Raw genomic sequence first — 26,404 nt, 5'->3', positions numbered from 1 at the left:
TACTTGTGTTCGATAAAATATTTATATGAAACATGAATGAGCACTGGGATATTTTTTTTAGATTAAATAAACAAAACAAAAGTGTACCACTGTATGATTTCAACATTTAGAATAATTTCTAAGACAACTTTCATTCAACATTTCAAGTTTTATTGCATAACTGTGAATACTGTACATCCTTTTTTGTTCGTTTAAGCTTCATCTACATGTGCATACAGCTGCATCATCTAGACTGGTCAATAGGGAAAGTTATCTGAGTTTTTCTATGAATGTTAAAGAAAACATAAAAAAAGCAAGTGTCTCTGCAAGAAGAAATATTGAGAAAATGACTGATGCACAATGGAAGACAAATTACCAGTTTTTCAATATGCATAGGACAGGGGTGGTATAGTACGTCATCAACAGGTGCGCGCAACACTTCCCGATGCGGCTTTTTTATGTCAAAACACCTCGATTCGGTGAGTAAACTTGCGATTATTTCATTGGTAACAAATAGATTTGGAAATGACATATAGTCTAAAGTACCCGCATGTGTCTCTAGTTTATCACTGACGTTTGCATTTTTCAAGAAAGTCTTACGTTTAAGTGAACATTCGAGCACAATGCACTTCATGGAAACACTTCCCCATTCACCACACCATATTATATCGCATAAAAAGAGTTTTCATGCATTTCTAATGACTAAATGCCTTGACGGGTGTTCTTTTATGGCAAACAGAGGTCAGTGATACCTTAATTAATTATTGGAATCTATAGTTTCAAAGAAATCAGTAATATAAAATTTCGCCTTCCCGGTTCACCAGGTAAAACGATGCACTTCCCGGCTCACCGCCCGTGTGGCATCGTGTTTGACTTAATTATATGTAGCCTTTCAATTTATTTTGACGCATGGTACTTCGGTTGTCATACCAGCAAAACTAGTATTTAGCAATGAACGTTTATGTCAGTAAAAACAGTGTTTAATTTACTTTCTAGGGCTATATTATGACAGATTTTACTCTTTCTTTTTCAGATCACAACAGAAACAGCTGAGATATTCTGTTTATCAGAATTAAATTTATGAAGCTAAACACTTGGGGTTCAGCAGTATGATATCCGTAGACAGATGAACATAACTGCATATAGTAATTCATGCATTTCTCAGGAATAAAATGACACGTCAAAAAAAATCAGAATTGTAGAAAGAACAATACCCGCTTGTTGAGGATGTTGTGAAAAAGTCAGAAATGAAGACCACAAAAGTAGTCGTTGTTTGAGGTTCACTCACTGGCAATATGTGCAGACACCGTTTGAAACAGCTCACTGTTACGTGTGACCACTACTGTACAATATTTAGCCATGAACAGCTTTTTGTAGACGGAATTTAATGTGATTTTGCGTGACTTCAAACAATTGTGATTTTTTATTGAAACATGTTTTGTTTTGTCTGTCTGTGTCACAGAGTCTTGTCAGTGCCTCTCCTTTCTTCTAAATAACATTTGACAGATTTTGATGAAAGGCAACAGCAGTATTAAACTTTGTATGAAATGTAGTTGACACTAATGCGCATAACGGGTAAAACACAACAATGTAAATATTCTTGTTATCTCTATGTTTCGGTCAATAAACGTTCACAGATTATACTACAATGTCACTTTATCAAGTTTTGTGTGTTTTTAATGAAATTTCTGAGTTATAATTAGTGTAATTGCGCAAAACCCCAACATGTTCCAGTTTAATGGTTTCAAGAGTTATTATATTCTGATTTTTGTTGATTTTGAAGTTTAGACAGTGCATCTTCACTTCACGTCTTTCTGTCGTGTCTGAATATTTCCAGTTGTTGAGAATATGTGACATAGAGATGTACACTGCTTCTTGATCGAAGAAAATTAAAGCATACAATGTGGAAAGAATTTGTCGGATATGCGATCTTAATGAAACTTAAGGTGAATTTCATTTTTTTAAATGCTGAGTTATAAAGAATTACGTCCAAAGTTAAAGAAACGTTTTCATTATACTCGTATTTATAAGTGTGTATAAAATTTAGAATTGCTACAATCAAGTAATAAATCTACTTTGTTGATTTATGTAAATATATAACATTAGCTGATAAAAGGAAGATGTTGCTATGTCTTGAAATTGTATGTGCGTATGTTTATGTCACAACGGCTTCCACTGTGTAAGGGTTTAAATAAAAAAATCAGTAAAATTTCCTATTTTAAATAATCTTTTATACAACAACATTTTCAACAACTAAACAGTTTAAGAAAAGCAAAGTAATTTACATTGCAAGTACAATTGTTCTACCACTGTTAAGCTCACTTCGAGTTTTAACATGTAATTGGGTGCACTAAGATTTGCAAGCAAAATCTGAACATTAGTAAAATGTTAAATCCTCAACCGCTTTCTTGTGTAGATTCAATGTCCCATTCTACTACGTGGTAATTATAATTCGGTTGTAGTCACTCTTGGTTTTTCCCTGCGCACATCTAAAACTCCTTAATAAGAACATTTCGTTGGCGCGATACAGTAATTTTCTCATTTTTTCCCGAGCAATTGTGATGATCACGTGGGCCCTGAAACGTTAAACAAAACTAAATAGTAGCATATCATTAAAAACTAAACTGCATTGGTGCGACTTTATACCTTTAAAAATATATTAAAAGGTTGCTACTTTAAAAATCAGCACATGATAATAATTTAACTAATATATATATAATTTTGCTTTACTTAGCATATTATAAATGCATATTCTTATTTGTCTCATCGAGTCTTGCCTTGAACTCAAGTTCGGAATCAAAGCCATCATACTCGACTATTTTCGATGACACGCCATAAATAGTTATCATGAAAAAATAGTTAGAGTAACAAGTTAACTAATGGTTTCCAAAATACTTTCTATTTATATTATACTTTCTATTTATATTATCATGTGTCGAAGTGCCTATCTAACTATACACCTTATTAAGGTTTATCTATTGTAACATTATTGAAATTAAATCAGTTATTTATATCCATACCTTCAAACAGCAACCGACATAGTCGTGACAAAGTTTGGTACGGAGACCTAGTTGAGCGTTGAAATCCTTGTCTGGGGTAATTCCGTTCGAGGATGTTCTCCACTTCTCAAATATTATGTCGTACAGCTTTTGGAAAATATAATATGTCAATAATGTCTTGCATGCCGATCACTCAGCAATCCTTTTTAACATATATTGACAATTCCATTGATGCAGACTAGAAGTTTAGTTTCCTTTTTCATCTTTCATGTACCTAAAATAACAAATATAAGGACATGACAGAACATAATTATATCATACATATGCATGTTTATAGTATACAACATATGTTCAAGATATGTCTCGTCCTTTCAATATTATCTTCAAATGCTTAAATGAAGTTTACAGACCATCTAGTGCAAGCACTCTAACAATTAGTTATTCGAATGAATAGAACTTCCAGGCAAGTGTGATCACATTTACATGAGCACCAGCCCGATGTTAGTCATGCTGGAAATTGGTGAGCCGGGAAGGACATCAATTCAGTTGGTGAATCGGGAAGGCGAAATTTTAGTTTACTGATTTTTCGGAATGTTTAGATTCCAATGAGTAATCAAGGTATCACTGACATTTGTTTACCATAAAAGAACACCCGTCAATGCTTGGATTTATCAGAAATGCATGTAAACTCTTATTATGCGACATAATATGGTGTGGTGAATAGGGAAGTGTTTCCATGAAGTGCATTGTGCACGAATGTTCTCTTAAACGGAAGGCTTTCTTGAAAAATGCAAACGTAAATGATAAACTAGACGCATGTGCGGGTACTTTCGACTATATGTCATTTCCGAATCTATTAGTTATCAATGTAATAATCGCAAGTTTACTCACCGAATCGAGATGTTTTGACACAAAAAAGCCGCATCGGGAAGTGTTGCGCGCACCTGTTGATGACGTACTATACCACCCCTGTAGGAGAAGTGCGTAATTGAAATGGGCTACTATATTTTCCTAGTGGTATCATTGTTCTCACCATATACCTTGGGGTAGGGTATAACATGATCAACGGCATTTTCTTTCAGGTCTGTAGCCAGTGGTTAGGATAGTCCTTGTTTTCTTTGAGTTTTGTCATTTGTTAGCAATCCTGAATGTTAACCAAGGTGATGTTCTCATTAAAATGGTGTTAATATATTATTAATAAGTGACCTGTAAGACTAATGAAAAGCAAGGTTACAATATTAGTTGGACTTATCCTTATATGCTACTAAAATCATGCCAGTCTCACTCTGATAACAGTGTATTGATAGGAAGTGCAAGGTATTGTCTTACAGGTTTCACTGTTTTCAGCATTTTTATAGCAAATCTCTCCATGTCTCTGTGTGCTTCACCAAACTGTGAGAAAGCTTCACTGGCTGCAGGTTGAGGTTCTCTAACACCTATACTACTGAACACGTCACCAAATGCTGTAATATAAAGTAAATTAATGAGCTGCACCATGAGAAAACCAACATAGTGCATTTGCGGCCAGCATGGATCCAGACCAGCCTGCACATCGGCGCGCAGTCTGGTCAGGATCCATGCTGTTCGCTAACGGTTTCTCTATTTGCAATAGGCTTTGAAAGCAAACAGCATGGATCCTGACCAGACTGCACGGATGCGCAGGCTGGTGTTGCAAATGCACTATGTTGGTTTTCTCATGGTGCGGCTCATTTGTCTGTTTATCATTTTTGTCGGGTTTTTTTCAACACAGTTCAGCATATAAGGTTGCTTTAAAATGTGTCTTTTATAACCATTTCAAGGGCTATAACTGCTTTTTAAGTGAGAAGACATTTTCAGTTTTTACAGCTGCAAGCAGCTGCCCGTATGGGCAACTGGTCCCAAAGTCATTTTAAATGTAGGATAGCTCAAGATAATTTAAGTGCATCAATTCCAGCAGCATCACCTCGTTCCTTTTTTATGCAAAAGGTGCAGCACTCTGTGCAGGACCTCAATTTATATTCATATCCTACAAAATGTTAGCTGGAGGAGCCTGACCACTGAACCCCGTCGTCCTTTCCTTTTTATTTGTGCTTGTATACTCGTGTAAAAATGGCATTACCACTGCATTACAGTTTAGACTTCAAATCAGCTTGTTCACTTAAACACTTTTCTATTTATTGTGCCATTACCTTTGTGAGACTGTGAAAGTTCAAATGTACACCTGAGGAGTTTCTTTGTGTGTTCTATAAGCCCTTTGTATGTTTCAGCTGTCCTCTCCAACTCCTGAAGTTTCTTCACCAGGCCATCTATCAAAACATCAAATAAATCATGAACTCTGGATCAATGATACTACATCATTTGAATCCTTCATATTAAGCAAACTAACAAAAGCCACAAAATGCCCACTTCTTATTGCTTTCATAGATATCATGTCATTGTCATCAATACATAAAAAAGCCTTGTGTAACAAAATTAAGAGGAGCAGTTGTCTAGTGGTTAAGGTGTCAGTCGCTCAACCAGGGGGTCATGGGTTTGAGCTCCACTGGAGTCATGACCATGCCTTCTCATATGACACCAATACTGGTTTTTCCTGGACGTTAACTTGAGAGTGGTTTAAATAAGCTTGAAGCTTTCATCACAATCAAGCTTATATAAATTAGTATAAACAAATCTAACACTAAGCTTTGACTTTAAAACCTAGCTTTCCTCTTTATTGTAAATATTTTCTTTCTAAGTTCTTCAACAGCAGCAAATTTACTTAACAGAGATTTATAAACACTGACGCAAACAAGTGAAAGAGACCAGGACTTGAGGACTACATTTAGACTTAAGAATACCAAATATTCAATTTTCCAAAGCTTAGTTTCTGGGGAAATTTAATACAGTCGAAATAGTTTCTGGGGAAATTTAATACAGTCGAAATAGTTTCTGAGGAAATTTAATATGGTCGAAATAGTATCTGGGGAAATTAAATACAATCTAAATCTTATTGTGCTGTCTGCAGCTGGGCTCTATATAAGTTTTATTCTGAACTAATTTAAGAATGCCAGAAAGAACAGAAAATTTTACTTTTTTAGCTTTAAGTCTGAATTTTAGACGATGTTCAAATACCTCCCTAAACAAACATTTTTTGTTTCATTTTCATAAAAAAAATTTATCATATTTCCCTGTGCGACAAAACAATCAATACTTTTTTTTCCTATCAGTGTAATACCAGAAAGTTTTCGGTGGTACATAGCTCATGACAAACCAGAAAAGGCGGAGGTTATTGTCAGATCCATTGCAAAATTTAACAGATATACCAACTTCGATATAGACAAAGCCCTAAAGAAACCGGAGAACAGAGAAGACAAAAAGTACACAGTGTTAGACCTATTTAGAACAAAGAAAATGGTGAAAGTCACATTTCTCTTAGCATTGAACTGGTAAGTTGATACATATTCTTTCATGATCAATCTTATGCTCAGGCGAATACGTTTGATGGTCGACTGTCTAAGTCGCATTGTTGCCATTTTAACAAAATGACATAATTATAGCTTATAGTTGTAAATCGATTCATTAGACTGAATTTAAACCTTTACATTTCTATCTATTTATGATTAATAATTTTGTGAATGTGTGCTAATGGATTTTCGAAAAATGAGCCATCGTTATACAAAAGAGTTTCGCTAAAGTTGTATTATTTTTCTCAAAGTATCACGTTTGTATCAGCATTTGAGTTGTTTTTAGCTCGACTATTCATAGAATAGTAGAGCTATTGGACTCACCCATGCGTCGGCGTCCGCGTCCGCGTCGGCGTCCGCGTCCGCGTCCCGATTTGGTTAAGTTTTTGTATGTAAGCTGGTATCTCAGCAACCACTTGTGGGAATGGATTGAAACTTCACACACTTATTCACTGTGATAAACTGACTTACACTGCACAGGTTCCATAACTCTGTTTTGCTTTTTTACAAAATTATGCCCCTTTTTTGACTTAGAAATTTTTGGTTAAGGTTTTGTATGTAAGCTGGTATCTCAGTAACCACTTGTGGGAATGGATTGAAACTTCACACACTTATTTACTGTGATAATCTGACTTACATTGCACAGGTTCTATAACTCTATTTTGCCTTTTCACAAAATTATGCCCCTTTTTCAACATAGAAATTTTTGGTTAAGTTTTTGTATGTAAGCTGGTATCTCAGTATCCACTAATGGGAAAGGATTGAAACTTCACACACTAGTTCACTGTCATGATATGACATGCAGTGCAAAGGGTCAATAACTCAACTTTGCATTTTACAAAATTATGCCCCTTTTTCAACTTAGGAGTTTTTGGGTTAAATTCTTATATGTAAGCTGGTATCAGTACCCACTAATGGGAATGGATTGAAACTTCATACACTTGTCCACTGTCATGAGCTGATAAGCACTATGCAGGTTCCATAACCCTATTTTACTTTTTTACTAAATTATGCCCCTTTTTCGACTTTCTTATTCATTCAAGCGACAAGGCTGTTAAATAGTCGAGCGTTGCTGTCCTCCGACAGCTCTTGTTTAAATACAAATGCATCACACCTATTCAATGACATGTAGTTACTTATGGGTATTAAATAGGATTGCACTTGGTGTTGTTTCATATGGTATTGCGTTTGGGATTCAGTCACTGTCTGGAAACATCTTCTTCAATTTATTTCTGTTCAGCCTGACTGGAATACCTTGCAAGGCAATCGCACTTTGGCTTCAAAACAGGTAAGGAATTACATCTTTATAGACAGTCAAAATGGTATATTAACCATGATATTAAAACTATTTATATTTGTGGTGACATCTTAAAATAGTAACCTCATTTGCACAGAAATAATTATTGACATACGTGTATTACTCACAATGGGAAAACAATCGGCATCAAAAAGATTTATAATCACCTACTATTGCATGTAAAAAACCGATTTATTCATTAGAGACCATATACTTATCATGCAACATGGTGATTCGACTTTTCTTGGGGGATATATGCACGCTGCAAAAGTTCATATCTTACATTTACATAATTCAACGAAAAGGAAACCTTTGGAATACTAGTTAAGTTAGTAAAATAAAATTATAAACCAGATTTGGGCGACGATGTACCTCAATCATGTGCTTTACAAGCGTTGCTTTTGGAGGAATTGTGGTGGGTGTCGTACAAACACTAGGTAAGTCTCATATTAATGTCGTAGTAATTACAGTAGACACCTAATTTAATGAAAATGTTTCGAGTACAGGTAATGGTATAATGCTCCTCGATATTATTTCCTGCTATCAAAGTCATCTAAGTCATGGTGTAAATGGGGCAATTATAATTTAAAAAATGTAATTGAAATGCATTAGAACCACCTAGGTAGTTCAGTGGTAGAGCGCCCGCTTCGGGTGCGGGAGGTCGTGGGTTCGATCCGTGACCGCCTCATACCAAAGACGTGAAAATTGGTTCTAGTAACGTCCTCGCTTGGCGCTAAGTATTACGAGGATTGTACTAGGACTGGTCAGCCCGATGGCAGTATAATGTGATTGGGTAGGATATCATGTCAAGTGTATGTGGCGTGATATTCCAGTGAGGCAGCACTTTAAAATTAGGCATTGCGCTCACTACAGTACACAGCCGTCGTTTACATGACGCTAAACCCGAACACACACACACACGCACACACACAAGCACATACACATGCACTCACACTGGAATGAATTAGGGTGTCTGCAGCTAATGTGATTGATAAATAAATCATTAGAAGAAAGTTTGGATGTATAGTACGCAGCCAAGCACAGTAATAGAGTCATGTGCCGTTAAGACACATGTCTGTGTATGCGCGTTACATGACGAAACGATAGCGTATGACAGCCTTTTGATACACAATTACACATGTTGAGAGGAAATGAATGCGTATGGACGTAATATTCATTTAATTTAGATTTGTAAACGTTTTATGATAGAAAGCGTTAATAAAATCTGGAAAGTAGATCCCTCGGAAGCACCGAGAACAAGGCAAACAGTGAAAATTGCAGACTCGGTTTGATTGAGTCTGTTCATGGGCAGTAATGGAAAATGCAACACTGCCCACGCCCCCTAGCACCGGCTTAAGCGGTATTCAATCTTCAAATCTAAATGAGTTGAAATCAATGATCCCGAAGGACCAGAAAATATAACAACACTGAGATGAAGTCGGGGCGACTTTTTACGGCCGCCACACAGCACTTAACACCCGCTGTTGTGAAGTAAATAAAATCTGGAAAGTAGATCCCTCGGAAGCACCGAGAACAAGGCAAACAGTGAAAATTGCAGACTCGGTTTGATTGAGTCTGTTCATGGGCAGTAATTGAAAATGCAACACTGCCCACGCCCCCTAGCACCGGCTTAAGCGGTATTCAATCTTCAAATCTAAATGAGTTGAAATCAATGATCCCGAAGGACCAGAAAATATAAAAACACTGAGATGAAGTCGGGGCGACTTTTTACGGCCGCCACACAGCACTTAACACCCGCTGTTGTGAAGTAAATAAAATCTGGAAAGTAGATCCCTCGGAAGCACCGAGAACAAGACAAACAGTGAAAATTGCAGACTCGGTTTGATTGAGTCTGTTCATGGGCAGTAATGGAAAATGCAACACTGCCCACGCCCCCTAGCACCGGCTTAAGCGGTATTCAATCTTCAAATCTAAATGAGTTGAAATCAATGATCCCGAAGGACCAGAAAATATAACAACACTGAGATGAAGTCGGGGCGACTTTTTACGGCCCGTTAACCCATGTTTCTTTCCTGTTACTGCATTGTAGAATTTCTCAGGTTTCAGCCAATCCCTTAAGTAGCATTATACTGTTCTACTGAGATGACTTTCAATTTCAGATGTACCTAATAAAGATGAATTAACCAATGTATTTGCACTGATTGCTAACATGGGAATATCTACAGCGTGGGGATCTGTTCAAACCATGACAATAGAAATCTATCCAACTGTAATCAGGTACAAATAAATGACGTTGCCAATATACTGTTTTTGAATGTTAAATATACGCACTTAAGTGACGAATTAAAGTGTAATTTAAATTCTTTGTAACATTATAAAGATGAAAAGACGGTTTCAATACTCGAACATGCTATTATGAAAACGAAAAAGGACTTCGGCGACAATTTAGATAATTAAAAAACGAATTAATTTTCATCACAAAACATTCAAAACAAAATTCTGTTTCAGAAATATTGGTTTTGGTACCCTGAGTGTAACGGGACGTATAGGTGCTATTGTCGGTCCGCAGCTAGTGTATCTGGTAAGAGTTTCATCCCTGGTAAGAGTACCAAAGCCATTATTCTAAAAAGAACATTTTCTGGTTTCACTTGTTATATTATACATGTATTTGTATCACGCCTGGTAAACTACAGAACTACCTCTTTAAGAGGTATACGGTAAACTGCTCTGTCGCAACTTCCGAGGTAGTGCACGTCGCGATAAAAGAACATCAACAAAGGTTGATCATATTTTTTTTTTCATTTTTACAAGCAGTGTATCGAATATCAAAAATCGGTAGATATGATTTAACTTTACAGAGAACTTTAAGTTTGCTAATTCATTCTTAATTTGTGATCGTGGTGATGTTTACCAACAAGCTAATTTTGCCGATTCTAAGAAAATATAGCCAGCTCGCATAGATCATTAATAAAAGTGCAAATCTATTGATCATGGGCTTTGAGTTTGAACCACCTGACTACTTTACAATGTGTCTGTAGGAGGACTTGATAGTTAGTTACTAAGAACAAGTTAGTACTGGTGCTAACGGCACTAAATACAAAACAAACTAAATATAAGAAAATATAAACAATATGTATTATACAAATGATGTATAAATATAAAAATGAGATAATTGAATTGTATCTCGTAAGTGGGCATAACTACTATCTGGATACCTCCAACACTGCTCAAAACTGTTAATGCAACACAGAGCTATCTCCTTAGCGACATGACTATCTCCTTCACGACAGAGCTATCTCTCACAATAAAAATGGGATAATTGTACTCCCAAACCCTTTTCGGTACATACTTTATTTCCAAATGCATTGTATATTTTACAGCTATTTCACGCCTACTCGGTTTGCTTCTTAATTTTAGTTAAAATGTAAATATTTGACAATGAAAGTGCTTTCATGACGAAATGGCCAAATTTACCGCAAAATCAGCTTGTTGGTAAACATCAACACGACTACAAATTTAGAATGAATTAGTAAACTTAAAATTCCCAGTAAAGTTAAATCATATCTACATCGCCTACCATTGCCCGATTTTTGATATTCGATACACTGCTTGTAAAAATGCAAAAAATATGATGACACTCAACTTTGTTGATGTTCTCTTATCGCGACGTGCACTATCTCGGAAGTTGCGGCAGAGCAGTTTACCGTATACCTCTTAAAGAGGTAGCTCTGTAGTTTACCAGGCGTGTGTATCGCATACATTTAAATTAATGTTTAAAGAACTGTGAAATAAGTATCATTGAATTGTACAGGGCCTGCCTATCTAACAATATACAGTGTTTTTCTAAACTTTTCAATATATATTCATTCAAAGATCTTCCATAGGGAAGTAGATATAATAATTCATTAAAAAAAATGTAAATATAAATATAAATAGAAATTTTCAATATAAATTGTGCAGATTATATAGACATTTTTTCGAGTGAATTAATTGGACTTTGTCGAAGAAAGGGCACTCAATACCACAAAAGAATAGATCTCGTATAATAAAATTAGAATAGAAAGGTATTCATCATTATAAATACATGTATAGTCATAGACTGAATTTCAGTATGCCATACGTTATTGAAACTGATATTCAAGCGGGATAGCAGGATGAATCATATTGTTAAATTGATATAGCTTGTACATTTTCTTTTCTTTTTTTGTCGTGTTGAGCGACCTGTGGAGTTCTACCTTTTCTATTGTACATGTCTACCTAACACTTTATGTCAATAGTTTACGATACCACAGGTATGGTAAGATAAAATAACGATTCCTTGGGGACTCCGTGACCGAGTGATTCATAAGGAACAAAAACAAAACAAGGATACATATCAAACAGGGAATACCATGTTCCTAAAACGAAGCCTCCTCAAAACGAAACTCACAGAACACAGACGTGCACACTACCATTTCACAGAGCAAACACACGAGAACAAAACGACTTGGCCTACGGAAGGTCGGTGGTTCGGTTCTACCCCGGTGCTCGCCCGTGAAAAAATAATGCACGGAAGCGCAACTGGCGCAACTGGCGTCTTCCTAAGTGATCAAAGCTGGAAAGACTCCAGATGACCTATGATTGTGTTGATGCGAAGTAAAGTTTCTGTTTTCTGGTTGCGAATGGATGTAACAGCCCGTATTATTGGCTCGTATGCACCGGAAATCGATGTTGTGTAGTGTCGGTACATTGTTCATTTAAATACATTGAATAATTTAGCATAAATAAAACCATTTTAGAAACAGTTAAACATAGATAAACAACAAATTAAAATTAGAGGCAACTGGAATATTTACAGTCTTTGATATAACGGTACAATATTAAATAAGTACTGCTTCATTGAAACGGTTTCGCAGAACTGGTAGATGAATTCCAAATAAATAGGACATTCCACATACCTTCGAAATTAGTTTATTTTTGATCGCGTCGAATTGTGTCGAAAGGATACATACTTTATGTCAAGTACAGTATGTTGATAGGACTGTTCAAACGAACAAGTGTATTCTCATTAAAATAGGGCGTTCTGCATAATCAACCAAAGTTATGTAATGACTGAAAATATTAGGCCAAAAGTACAATTACATTTTGTTGTAATGGTGTCTCTGTAAATAGACAAACGCTTTCTGTTTGTTGTTTAAAGCAGTACTTAGTTTAAATATATCTTAATACATACAACATTTACAAAACATTGGAGGAATTTGACAGAAAGCTATATCAGCTACGGTTATCCTCTCCTTAAAGCAGTACTTATCGTACCAAGGGTGTAAACTTAAGTTGTCCTCTATTTTAGGCAGTGAAAATACATTTTTCACGGCCTAACTTCTAAATGCATGCATGAAGCTGAAAATATCAAACTTTTTTATTGCATCTGTTTTCTGAAAAAGATTGATTTTTAATAGTTATTTCTTCTCAGTTTCGATTATTCCTTTCTTCGAAAACGACCAATGTGTGAAGTTTATTTCGAAATACTTGACACTGGTAAATCAATGCATTTGGCTTTTAAAATTAATAAGTTATATATCGTTCTTTCAGAACACATACATTCCGGGACTTCTGTATTTTGTGTGCGGAGCTATATCTGTCATATGTGTTTTCGTACTGGTTTTCCTGCCTGAAACAATGGACAAGAATCTCAACGACAAGATAAAGCAAGTTTTAGATTTAGAATCGACCGTCCGTGATAAACCGTCAAAAGTCAAAAGCACAACAAACGATAAACCTGAAGGCGAAGAAAGACAAACGAAGGAATCGACAAGTGCAAGAGAAACGGACAAGCGTGTGCCCCTTCGTGTGACAAATTTGTCTAAACAGACACATGATATTCATACTCCCGGCTCATTAGAAATCGAGACTACACATATGTAAAGGACGGAATTCAGTTTAGTTTACGTTTAAACACATATAAAATGCAGAGTAATTTAAGATTTCAGCAACATTTACCTACATTTGCCAATTTTCTGTTAGATGCAAGTTTTACCTTAATTCATATCTAATCTTTTTTGGCAGCGCATAACAGATACCGGTAAACGGTTGTAAAATATTTTTACAAACTTGGATTTCTAATACTAAACATAATTATAGATTGGAGTCTCAATAAAAAAAATGGTATTTATATTCATATCAGTCCTTGCAAAGAACTTTTCATTAAATTTATACTTCCGCTAAAATCATAAGCTATATCTTTCTTTGATGCCCGGGACAAGAAAATTGCACTTTGAAAATGCAAAGTTGGGTTCTTCACCAGATCAGATTAACATCATTTTATCCTATCATTCTTTTCTCTGAACCAAAATATCCGAAAGTTTCAGACTTTAGACAAACGAAGAAAGTACTGTTATTTTGTTTTAAGGCTCAACTGCATATTTTTTTGTCATATGGTTTCTTCTCGATATTAAGTTGCGGACACTAAGTTTCCCTCTGACCTATACTTAAAGCAAAAACTGTCACTAATTATGTAGAGCCACTAACCTTTCGACAGCTCAATGAATGTCGTCTCGCATGACAACACATCGGGAACCTACAAACCTAATGGCTATTTTTCAACTCAGCAACCAAGAAGGTTCGTCTGTTGAAACAGAAATCTGAACTGAAATAATTAAACTAATTGCTAATTTAAAAAACTACTTTTTGTTGCAGAGCTTTTTGCATATTTTGTTAGTCATGCAAAACATAAATAATATATAAACTCATTGGATGGAGTCACAGCGTATGACCTGGCATCAATTAAGTCATTCTATAAAACACTTACATAAAGAAGGGTCAGATGATAATCATGTTATTGGTTCCTTTATTTGCAGAGACTAAAATATATTTTATTAAATTCCCGGATATCCTTTTTTAAATTGCGAAAGTAAATTTAGGTGTTTTGGAAAAAAGTGACCATTAAACTCAAAAAAAGTTTAATAGTATGAATAATATCATAAGGTCAAGTATGCAAACAGGTTATTACCTGATGTTTTCAGTTAAACCTAAAGTAAATAATACCATCATTTATATGTCTTCATAAACATTAATAATGGCAAGTATCCATAAAACTGAAATAAGTGAAAATACCGTTTTCAGTTACCTTTTCTAGTTCATTTTGGTGAAAATGTGCAGAATTTATATTAAAACATATCTTAGAGATTTACCCTAAGCCTTCTTTACGCAAGGGAAACAATCTAATTATATGGTGAAATTGTTGAGTGAACACCGTTTCTTAATCCTAATCCTGTCCCTGTTATATCAGTGCAAAGGAAAAGTAACCTATCTATGATAAATGCCATGTATGATTACACAGTTATGCACCTAACAGTCTTGAAATTAATTTCTTTGATTTTCTCATATTTCTAGATATTTTTCCCATACTTTGACGCATATGTATGGGTAGTTGAGATTGTTCTCTTTCCAGCAGTAGCCTTTTCAACATAGTTCACCTTGTGAAATTCTGTGGGTTTTGACTTTTTTTAAAAAAATCGTCTGTTTGTTGACAAATTTCACCACAAAAGATGTCCTACTTTCCCCAGGGCAATCAATTATTTGATCTTTACATAGTTTTGCATTCAGGTTGCTAATTCATGTGGCAAGTAGACATGCTTTTTTCCTGATAAGAGGTAAAAAGTGGGTAGTTAATCCCCCGCCGTGGCGGAGGGATTATAGGAATGGTCTGCGTCCGTCCGTCCTTCCGTCCTTCCGTCTTTCCGTCCTTCCGTCCGTAACAAAATCGTGTCCGGTCCATATCTGCTAAACCCCTTGAAGGATTTTCATGAAACTTGGGTCAAATGATCACCTCATCAAGACGATGTGCAGAACCCATGAGTCAGCCTTGTCGGTTCAAGGTCAAGGTCACAACTCAAGGTCAAAGGTTTGAGCCTGCCATTTTGTGTCCGCTCTATATCTCATAAACCCCTTGAAGGAATTTTATAAAACTTGGGTCAAATGATCACCTCATCAAGACGATGTGCAGAACCCATGAGTCAGCCATGCCGGCTCAAGGTCAAGGTCACAACTTAGGGTCAAAGGTTTTGAGCCTTCCATTTTGTGTCCGCTCTATATCTTCTAAACTCCTTGAAGGATTTTCATGAAACTTGGGTCAAATGATCACCTCATCAAGACGATGTGCAGAACCCATGGGTCAGCCTTGTCGGCTCAAGGTCAAGGTCACAACTCAAGGTCAAAGGTTTGAGCCTTCCATTTTCTGTCCGCTCTATATCTCCTAAACCCCTTGAAGGAATTTTATCAAACTTGGGTCAAATGATCACCTCATCTAGACGATATGCAGAATCCATGAGTCAGTCATGCCGGCTCAAGGTCAAGGTCACAGCTTAGGGTCAAAGGTTTGAGCCCTCCATTTTGTGTCCGCTCTATATCTCCTAAACCCCTTGAAGGAATTTTATAAAACTTGGGTAAAATGATTACCTCATCAGAACGATGTGCAGAAATTATGAGTCAACCATGCAAGCTCAAGGTCAAGGTCACAACTAAGGGTCGAAGGTTTGAGCCTTCCATTTTGTGTCCACTCTGTATCTCCTAAACCCCTTGAAGGATTTTCATCAAACTTGGGTCAAATGATCACCTCATCAAGAACTCATGAGTCAGCCATGTCAACTCAAGGTCAAGGTCACAACTGAAGGTCAAAGGTTTCAGCTCTGTATCTCCTAAACCCCTTGAAGGATTTTCATGAAACTTGGGTCAAATGATCACCTCATCAAGACGTTGTGCAGAATTCATGAGTCAGCCATGTCAGTTCAAGGTCAAGGTCACAGCTAAAATCAAAGGTTTAGCCTTTCACTATCCATAGCAGTGGCGGGGGATATAGCTGTCTTTCAGACTGCCTTGTTTGCATGAGGTACTAGGTCAATTGTCACCTAAGCCTATCATAAAGTCTTTGCGGAGTTGTCTCCATTTTTTCCAAATATTTCATCCGGGATCATTTTTTTCAGCTCAAATAACTCTTTTTCAGGAAATGATATTTTAATAATTTTTTCAGTGCTCGTATTCTGATGCACTTAACTTCACATACATATACTATAGATAGCTCCTACTTAAAGTTTGTATTTTCAGTTACAATGCCTACATATCTAAGAAGGAATGTCACGTTCAGAAAACGAAGCCTCCCCGAACCGCAACTCACTGCACGCAACTTACAGCACATACACGACTTGCATTCGCACACAAGCGTACACAACAAAACAAACACACGAAGGAACACAGTGAAAAACACCTTAAATAGCTGAAACTTGTTTGTGGTGCGTGCCTTACCTCCGTAGATGGAAATCAGATGCCTAAGGATTTTTGAAAATTGACTGAACTGGTATCAGACAAGCAATTGACTATAAGTGAAGGTTGTTGTTCATATCAACCTTTATGAATCTATAACGCTAGTCTATTGTTGTCTGACCTTTATTGTCTGGTAGGTGTACATTTGAACAATAAGATCACACATGCATATGCAACTTCGTTTCTGTTTAAACAGTATGCTAATTTGCTCATTATCTATAAGCTGTAACAGTCAGTTTCACTTTGATTCCCTTTTTTTCCGTTACATGGTCTTCGGATCCATCATTCCATTACCTATCACTCCTTCAACTTCGGTTACAATGTTACTGAGTTCATTTCCAATGCTTGAATAAAGAACATAATTGTTTGTGTGTCTGTTTGAGACTGGTTTTGTTATGTAATTATTGTTACTTGCATCACAGCCTATCATTATAACCTCTAGAGACATAGTATAATAGGGTTATATAGATATATATTAGAGTCACGCATGTCCATCCGTTGGGCCGGCGGTTTTCTTCGATCCATATCTTCTTAACTACTGGGCAGACTTTCATAAAATTAGCATCAATGGTTGACTTCGTCAAGACGACGTGTAGAGCACACAAACCATGACATAAGGTTAATGGTCAGGGTCACACCTGGAGGTCAAAGATCATTTAACTGAATTTCGTTCATGCTCCATATTGCTGAAACCGCTTGCAATATTTTCAAGAAACTGTTATCATTCATTTACCTCACTAAGACGATATTCGCAGCGCACAATGCGTAGAAGTTAAAGGTCAGATAAATAATTTAACTTCGTGTCCTCTCCGTATAATCGGAACCACTCGGAAACTTATCTTCAATTTTAAACCTCATCAAGGTGACATGCAGAACGGACAACCCTGGTCTTAAAGTCTAAGATCAAGGTCACACTGCGAGGTCAATAGTCAAATTGTTCGAATTTGTGCCCGCTCCATCTAAATCACTGGGAAGAGTTATATAAAATTAGTAGCAATTCTGTACCTGATCGAAAAGTTCTGCTTTGTATGAAAACACAAAGACCTGGTGTTAAATTAAATAAATGAAATGAAACAGTTTGAGCTTTCATTTTGGTAAAAAAATCCAAAGCAATGTTCATGTAAATTCCATAAGGTATGTTATATCCTTTCGGCTACTACATGTATAGCAGACTAATGCGTACCATAAAAACGGGGGTCGCTATTACCGCTATCATACACCGACTGACTACTGCAGACGCCTAAAACGTATCATCTAAACGAGTGTCCAGATCACCGACATCGTACAGCGTAGGATTACCGGAATTTTAAAATTTTCTTTGTATCTGGGGGGAATTTGAATGCTTTTATTTATTGCAGAATTTGATCTGAAGTGTAAACTTTCATTTATGTTATTAACAAAACGGTATAGAATCAGTTAAACTAATAAGTTAACTCATTCATATGACATACTAAATAATATTACGCAACAAATTACAGGTCTCCATAAAATTTAAAAACAAAACCAAACGTCTCGTGCGCAATAATGTTCTAAAATCATTGTTATCGCAATTTGTTGATAAGAAAATCCTTTTCAGACAATTAAGGGATCATTACTCTCCAAAAATACCCATTAGTTTTGATGGTTGCTCGTCGCGGTTATTACCGAACTCAGTTTTTAAAATTTAATTAATTACTCATTTCTACGCTACGGTATTTAAAGCTATTTTACTACATCTGCATTATGCGGCTCCGGCATTCTAGAAGTCTGAAAACTACGGGTCTGCCACTGATGCGTTTTGTAGACTTTTCATCAGTTACATTTACTGTAGCACTACGGTAGTTCTAAACTTTTTTCCATGAAATACAAAATTTCACTGTGGTAATCAGAAATAGTGTACATTTATACACTAAGACAGTAATATTTTAAATTGTTATTGCACATGGAACATACATATATACACTGTGGTAATTCTCTACAGAACGCTTCATCGTTTTTACGCCGCAACGGTAATACATATGCACAGATCGCTTCTTCCAGTTGCATACTAGACTTGTGTAAATTTATCCACTGTCATGGAAGTATTGTACTTTTCAAATTTAAAACTCAAACTTTAGGTAAGAATGCATTTAAATTATCCCAAAGTACACGATGGTAATTTTGACTTTGAGCTCCATGCATTATGCATTATAATGCATGGATACTCTGGAATGCTTAATAAATGGTACAGTATTCAGTATTTCACTGTATACTCATTATATTAATTTATAGTCCGGGTCCGTAATGTAGGAGATACATTCGTGCACTTGTAATCTCTGAATCCTCTCACTGACGGAGGGTCACAGGTTCGAGCTGTGCTACCGACTAGGATTTTTTTATGTGAGAAAGTAGGCAGTTGCTTACGGAGTTTGGCGTCTAGTACTGGTCTTTCCCAGGAACGATGGTTAGTTGAACTGGCTGCCTGATATAACTGGAATAATGTTGAAAATGGCCGTAAATTCAAACAAAAACAAACTCTAAGATGATCTGTTTCCAAAATCGTACATGAATGTGCTTTCGGTGAAATGAGATCTTACAATTCTTCATTATATGATTAAACAGTTGATACCTTAATTGGGACTTTAAAGAAAAGTATCAACGGAATACAGCTCACAACTGGGATACGCTCTAATTTAGATATAATGCTATTAATAAATTCAGTTATTTTAAAATCTGTTTGAAAGTCAGTAAGGCATAACAAACTAAGAAAAAGACACTTTTAGCTACTATTATAAGTTTTATCACGAAGTGTCATTCGACATTTTTCAGTTTTGTTTTGGCACTTGCATCGTGTAACCTACAAAAACAGACTATGAATATGAATAAAGTTAAATGAACCTTAATAACGTATAGTTGACGCGTTTACATGGTCCGATCCGCTGACATAACTGGTAGGTGACTAAAAGTAAAATGCAACAAAAATATTTTTATAACAGAAAATAATAAGATAAAATAATAAAATTAACAACTGATTGAAAACACTACAGTACAGGCAATCTCCTATGAATGGGTATGAGTAAGAAGAATCATATATCAAATGCTACACAACCTGAACAATGTATTTTGGACTAAATTTCATGATAGACAGTCTACTTATAGTCCGATCCGGAGAAACGGGTAGGAGACTAAAAGTAAAACATTAAAAGCAAACAAAACATTTGACAGAAAATAAAACAAAATATATTTAAACAAAAGCAAGTTGTAAAAGCTATAACAGATGAGGATCATTCATTACTTACAAATCATTGCAAAAGGTAACATAGAGCATATGTAATGTTGCACAAAATGTTCACTGAAAGTCATGAAATAATTCCGGTTTTTTGTTGAATTTGTACTGTAGTCCGTTTAAACCGAGTAAGAATGAAACAATTTTTCAACAACTTACGACAATAACCATTAATCTATATATACATGTATTTTTTTAATAACCGTCTAAAGGCAAGGGGGTTGGGGTAGGGTAATTAGCATTGTTAATGACGCATAGAAAGATAAAATGTCCAAAATTTACTGTGATAAAAATGTCATCGGTAGAACTGTTTAATAAGTTAGATATGTGCCTATATTTAAAATGCCCGGTTGTATGATTATTATTTCTATACCATATTACAATGTATCAAAATTCACAAGAAGCCAAACTTTATGAAACATGTTTTTCTTGAATTTCAAAACTTTAACTCTAAACACCTTTTCCCTTGAAACAGCTCATATTAGAAAAGTATATTGCATGTGAAAACTAATTATCAAAAGATGAATCAATCAAACTTTCTCATTCGTACTAAAAACATAACGTACATATACACATGACACATAGTATAAATGTGTACCCCATGTAATGTTGTCACTAATCTTAGACACTGTCTGTTTCTTTCTCTAGTTTGTGCTTAGTGTCCGCTAGTCAGACAGTCATTTCTTCTTCGTCGATTTCCAAGATAATTTTGTTGGCAATTTAAGGGGTGTTTCTATTTTAATATGTACCTTCCTGGGTGATTTTTTGCAATCGTTATGTAGCTAAATTGAAGGAAGGGATTTCTTATTAAAATGTTAATAATGAGCAATAATAAAACGTATCAAATTATAACATTTAGTGATTTGCAATGGTTATATATACTAAAATCGATTTTCTGGAGTTTCCAATTTTGCTCTTGTTGCCATAAGTTTTACGGACGTTTTCGGATTGGAGGTCTGTATGGACTTGTCCTTTAGTTAGCCGATCCCAGTTCTGGACGCATGATACAAAAGAAAGCATTTTCTGAAAGTATTATTTAAAAGATCACGGGGATTAACCCTGAAAATAGATGACAAATATTTTTATGTAAGCAAGACATTTGGATTTTCAACTACAATTATTGCTCTATATAATCGATAACAGACTTTTCCTCTTCTGACATGCTTAAATATTTCGAGAAATTTGACCCAGAGCGATAATTTGAGTACATTTTTGGATTTGAGCGGCTTGTTGACTCAGACCCACTTTATATACATGGAGTAAAAACAAGTACGTTCACGTAACATAGCAATGACTCAATAATACCATGAAATCTTTAAAACTACTCGTTAGATCAATATAACTTTTTAATAAGAAGAGTATTGTTATACATGTGTAAATTGTCTTTATACTGCTTACAACCAAATGATGACGTTGGTGTTCGGAGACCACCGGCGGTCTTTAGTTTCTTCATACTGCAAAACTGGCAAGCATTTGTTCGCCCTGACATTGAGATAATTTCATGTGAGTCTGCAAACTCTCGGTCAGTGGTATCAACTACCTGCGTTTGTTTGGGTTTCCTAATTCCTGAACGGTAACCTTCCATACTCTAGCTACCCTGTTTCCATCTTTGATTTGACGTGTCATATGCTGTCCTTTGTTCATTGTACTAACCGAAACCAGGAATTATAATGTATTACATGTATATTAGAGGGGGAAAAAAGAAGTAGAACTAACGAGGAAGGTTGTTGAACATCTGGTTGAACCGTATAGTGCTTCTAGACACACCCCTTTGGCACAGGCGTTCCTTGTCAGCTCAACCCATCTTTGTGGGTCTTTTAATAAGGGCGAAAATTCTTGCCATATGATTTGAAACCACAGATAAACTTTAAACTTTCAAAGATATGCAGAAACTGCATCTGCTAAAACGAATATTTTAAAGCCTCTCTTTAATACATACTATTAACTAAATTTTTATCTATTTATCTTTTTATACTGCATCACTCTTCTTTACGAGTATTACGTGCAGCTGCACGCCTGTACAAGAATTTTAAAAGTAGAATGGACAGGAGAATATATATAAAAGTAATACACGATGTGTATTGCAAGCATGAATACAGTTGATAGTGTTAAAAACAAGAAGGATTTACAGATTAAAGCAGTTTAAAGAAACAGGCCTATCATGTTAAGCATTGTGTGCAAGTTTGGTTACACCCTGCCTAAACTGGTTCAGGGTTGGGGCTTGCACAAGTTGTACTGGAAGGGAATTCCAAAGCACTATGGTGCCTGGAAAAAAGAGTACTTATGGTAATTACAGGGAGTGAGGATCTAGGTATAGGAGTGGGGATGCATATGTCTTCAAGTGTTAGACGGGATTTGGGAGGGGGAGGGGCTGACATAGGGAGGAAGTGGTACAGCAACCAAATCACTCTGCAAATAACTACCACAGTAGACGTTTGCAGGAAGAACGAATTTCAATGTAGTACCGCAGTGTAGTTTTACTCGTCCTGTTACTAAGAACTATAGTAGACTTTTGTGAGAAACTTGAATTTTAAGTCAATGCCATACTGTAGTTATATATATTAAATGAAATTAAGTGCACTTCCACAGTGCTGAGAAAGTTACCCTGCGAAAGGATTATACTAGTAATCAAAACTTATCCTGTAGGCATTATTTATTCCCCCGATTACCACAGTAGTTTAATGCAGGGCATGCGAAACCAGAGAGAGTGCCGCATCGTATTAATAACATATTCACACAAAATAGCAGTAATGGAGAACCCCAAAAATATAGTCTGCATTTGGCGTCTCGAGTAGTGCGTCGGTGTACGATAGCGGTAGTCGAAAGGATATAGAAACAAATAATAAATAATTGCTCACGTGAAATGATCCCGAGTTATTCTTTTTCTTATTTTTGCTTTTTACTGTAAAACACATATTAATTTTTGCGTTGTCAAAATTTCGTAAATTTGAAATTTCGAGTATGTTCGCGAGTTTTAATATTCGCTAAATCATACAAATGGTATCCTGCTTGTTTTTGCTTTTGGCATGAAGGGGGCAATTAGCCGGATATGCCTCCGTGGTCCACTCGAATGTAGTCCATATCAATATATAGTGCAATTTTCCCGCCTAGTAAAGGCCATTTTCATGCCAGATATAAGCTTTATTTGTGCTTGATTGTAAAAAGGAATGTCCGCAGATGATTTTAAGCTACGTTATATGCTTCAGAAGATGATTGGAAGCTGCCTTGTAAAATGAAAGTGAAAGTAGGTATTTCCTGATGTCTACCTACGCAATATTAACGTTTTTATCACGTGTCTCAGTCACGTGACCATGGTTTCACTGCATTATGGTCAACCCCATATTTTTTGGGTATATTTTGATTGCCTAAAGACAGACCTTCAAGACAAGAGTAGTCTCGCAGGTAGTGAAAGGCTAGAAATCTTGATAAATATATGTTATAAGTTGTTAATTTTATATAGAAAATAGCAGCGGATGCATTTAATACCTTCATACCTAAAATGAAAAATTCGCACTTCGTGAAAATTGCTTCAACCGATGTAAAACTGGTATTTTCTGATCAGAATTGAGCAATAAGCACCATTTTAAGACAAACATGGCATATTATTTGCATATTTTGGGCAAATTTGAGATTTTTTCGGAAAGTAGGCAAAATTCTGATTTTTAAGGTGATTCCCCACATCTCAGTTTTGCATCAGCGTCACCATTTTAGGTAAGAATGACAGAAATCGATTATTTTTCGTGTTCTTCTAGCTGTTTCTTGCAAACAAATAATAGAAATAAGATAAGTAAGGCCGTATGATACTATATTTAATGAAAAATTGGTATTATCTATGCCCCTGACACGTTTTTTGCAGGTGTGGACTGTCTGTCTGAATGGGGCATAATTCCAACAGTAGCCATTCTTTCAAACTGAAAGTTGGCAAAATTGTTGACAATTGACTTACGTACATTAATTGACTGCAACAGAACGATTTTGAAAACTTTGGTATTTCTTTTTAATGTCGGTGTCCATAAAACTTACACATTGTACAAATCGACATGTTCAACGTATATTAGGCTAAAGATCTCATACGTAGAATCGATAGACAGGTATGTTTTAACTATTAAATGTGCGCTGATCTATGATACTAGTACCGTAACGATCGTTTGCTATAATTTGTATGGATGTTTTAACACCTGTACCTGTAACAAATATCATAATGATTGTAAAATCAAAGCTTTAGATGTAGATGTCAATGTTTGTTTTCAAACATGTAAGATGAGCAGTGCCACCTGTTTGTTGGTGTGCGGCATTATATCAAAATAAACTGATATCATTGAAAATAAATCAGTAGTGTATAATATGTTCATTATATATTTGGTGGCTTTAAGACTAAGCGTGAGTATAATAAAACAAACTGTTTCTATGTTCCGTTGTGGTTTGTTCTATTCTTCTTAAAATTATACTATCCTATCGTACTTACGGACAAAACGGAACATATCCGAGTTTTGTAAATTTGGCCGGAATCCGAAGTTCGCGAAATTTTCTGCTTTTACAGTATAATCATAATAATAATTAAATCTCACGTACTGATATTCAAATATGCTCTATAAGGGCATGTTTAATATTTCATTTTTAAAAGTTAGGTTTGAAAAAACAGCAATAGATAGGCTCTTCATTTTTCTCTATACAATATAAAAAGTGAAATCAATAAAAGTCTTTGAATGCATAGAATGCAACTAAGTAACATAAAAGTCCTCTTGAATGCTACACTCGCTATACGTTCGGACTTAATAGACATTTGCGAATTAAGACTAAATGGACTGTGGACACCTAGGACGGTCAATATTTCAAGGGAACCATCTCAACATAATTTAATTATATAATGTGCGGTTGGATTAGCCATACCCATAATGGTGATCCGGTCTGACTTATTAAGCCACCACTTTGCGGTTTGGGTATAGATCTGTCTTTGTCTGTCCGTTCCTGTCTGTCCGTCAGAGAAAAGAATGTGTTATACATATCGCCAAAAATATTTGACCTACTGTCATTACACTTTAAAATTTCCTTCAACATTAGAAGGTTTGCATCTAAGACAAAGTGGTCAGGGTGAGCTAGTGTGATAACCCTGTGGTGATCGTCCATGGTCATTGTCTGACGTAAACAATTTACACACTCTAGAGATTACAATTCTGGCACAATCGTATTGTGACTTGGTCAGAATGTTTGTCTAAACAAAATATCCAACAAGTTTTACACTAGGTAAAAAGTACGCAACTAGGTCTCTAGATGGTTATAAGTTTTTCTCTGATTTGAGATAGTGACTTAGCTTTTAATTCCAGACAACACAATATTTCAATTTTCTATTACTAGATGACTACGTTATTGGTCCAATATAACCGAGTGTTACACTTGAACCAGACTTTATGTATTGCAAACGTTCTGACCAATTTTTCAGTAGATCAGGTAATAAATAGGTCCTAAAGACCCATCACGACCTAGTGACCTACTTGTTTCTCCAAATGGACTTCATGGAAATCATTCCGGTTATAAAATGCGACAGGTGGACAATTTAGGCCATCTATAAATTTACAAACTTATTCAGTCAAACTAGTTTCAGTACTGGCACGCGAGTAGTCCCCGGACAGAAATCGCATATATATCGTCCTCAAAAGCTTAAACAATATAAAAAATAAAAACGATTAACATATATACATACCTTAGCTCCGGTATTACCAGTTTAGGGATTTTCCTGTGAAATGACGTCACGTTCGCGGGGACTTAGCGAGGCCAGAAAAGGGGTCTGTAGAACGTCAAATTTTAACATGCTCGGAAACTGCCCATATGAGCTGGAATTATGAAAAAGACAAATGTTATTTTATATAACTGTAAAAAGATCACAAGTTTGCGTCAAATTTATTTGTCCCAGCAACACGAAAAATTTCGACAACAGAAAATTGAATGATTATGCTTAAATCACAGATATCTGGACAATGTAGTGTTATAACACCTCTTTAATATTCCCTTACTCGTGTAAATAATTTTGTTAACACATGGAAAGAATTAAACTTCATAACGATTTTGGCAGACATAACTTATTCTTCTTCATAGAGCTATGGTTTGCAAACCTTACAGTACCACTCACTGTTATCATCAAGGCTCTCACGCAGGTAATTTCGCTCACTCTCACTCAAACAGGCAAAGTGGTACCAACGCAAACACA

At 35.7% G+C, this 26,404-nt stretch overlaps 1 protein-coding gene across 1 annotated transcript; it reads left to right on the top strand.

Annotated features, from left to right (window-relative positions):
• The first annotated feature begins 6,152 nt into the window (after window positions 1-6,152).
• On the top strand, window positions 6,153-17,322 carry LOC128550345 (organic cation/carnitine transporter 2-like). Its single transcript, XM_053529234.1, has 6 exons — window positions 6,153-6,382; window positions 7,554-7,688; window positions 8,052-8,134; window positions 9,818-9,935; window positions 10,167-10,239; window positions 13,230-17,322. Exons 1-6 carry the CDS (start codon window positions 6,348-6,350, stop codon window positions 13,560-13,562), a joined length of 777 nt encoding a protein of 258 aa, XP_053385209.1. The 5' UTR covers window positions 6,153-6,347; the 3' UTR covers window positions 13,563-17,322.
• The last annotated feature ends 9,082 nt before the right edge of the window (window positions 17,323-26,404 follow it).

The sequence above is a fragment of the Mercenaria mercenaria genome, chromosome 2, assembly GCF_021730395.1.
Source record: "Mercenaria mercenaria strain notata chromosome 2, MADL_Memer_1, whole genome shotgun sequence".
Classification (NCBI taxonomy): Eukaryota; Metazoa; Mollusca; class Bivalvia; order Venerida; family Veneridae; genus Mercenaria; species Mercenaria mercenaria.
This window is presented reverse-complemented; position numbering and strand designations above follow the sequence as displayed.

Excerpts from the sequence above, each read along its gene's own strand:
- LOC128550345 (XM_053529234.1), top strand. The coding sequence starts at position 6,348 with ATGGTGAAAGTCACATTTCTCTTAGCATTGAACTG. Across the intron at positions 7,689-8,051 it reads GCACTTTGGCTTCAAAACAG|ATTTGGGCGACGATGTACCT; the intron begins GTAAGGAATTAC and ends ATTATAAACCAG. Across the intron at positions 9,936-10,166 it reads ATCTATCCAACTGTAATCAG|AAATATTGGTTTTGGTACCC; the intron begins GTACAAATAAAT and ends ATTCTGTTTCAG.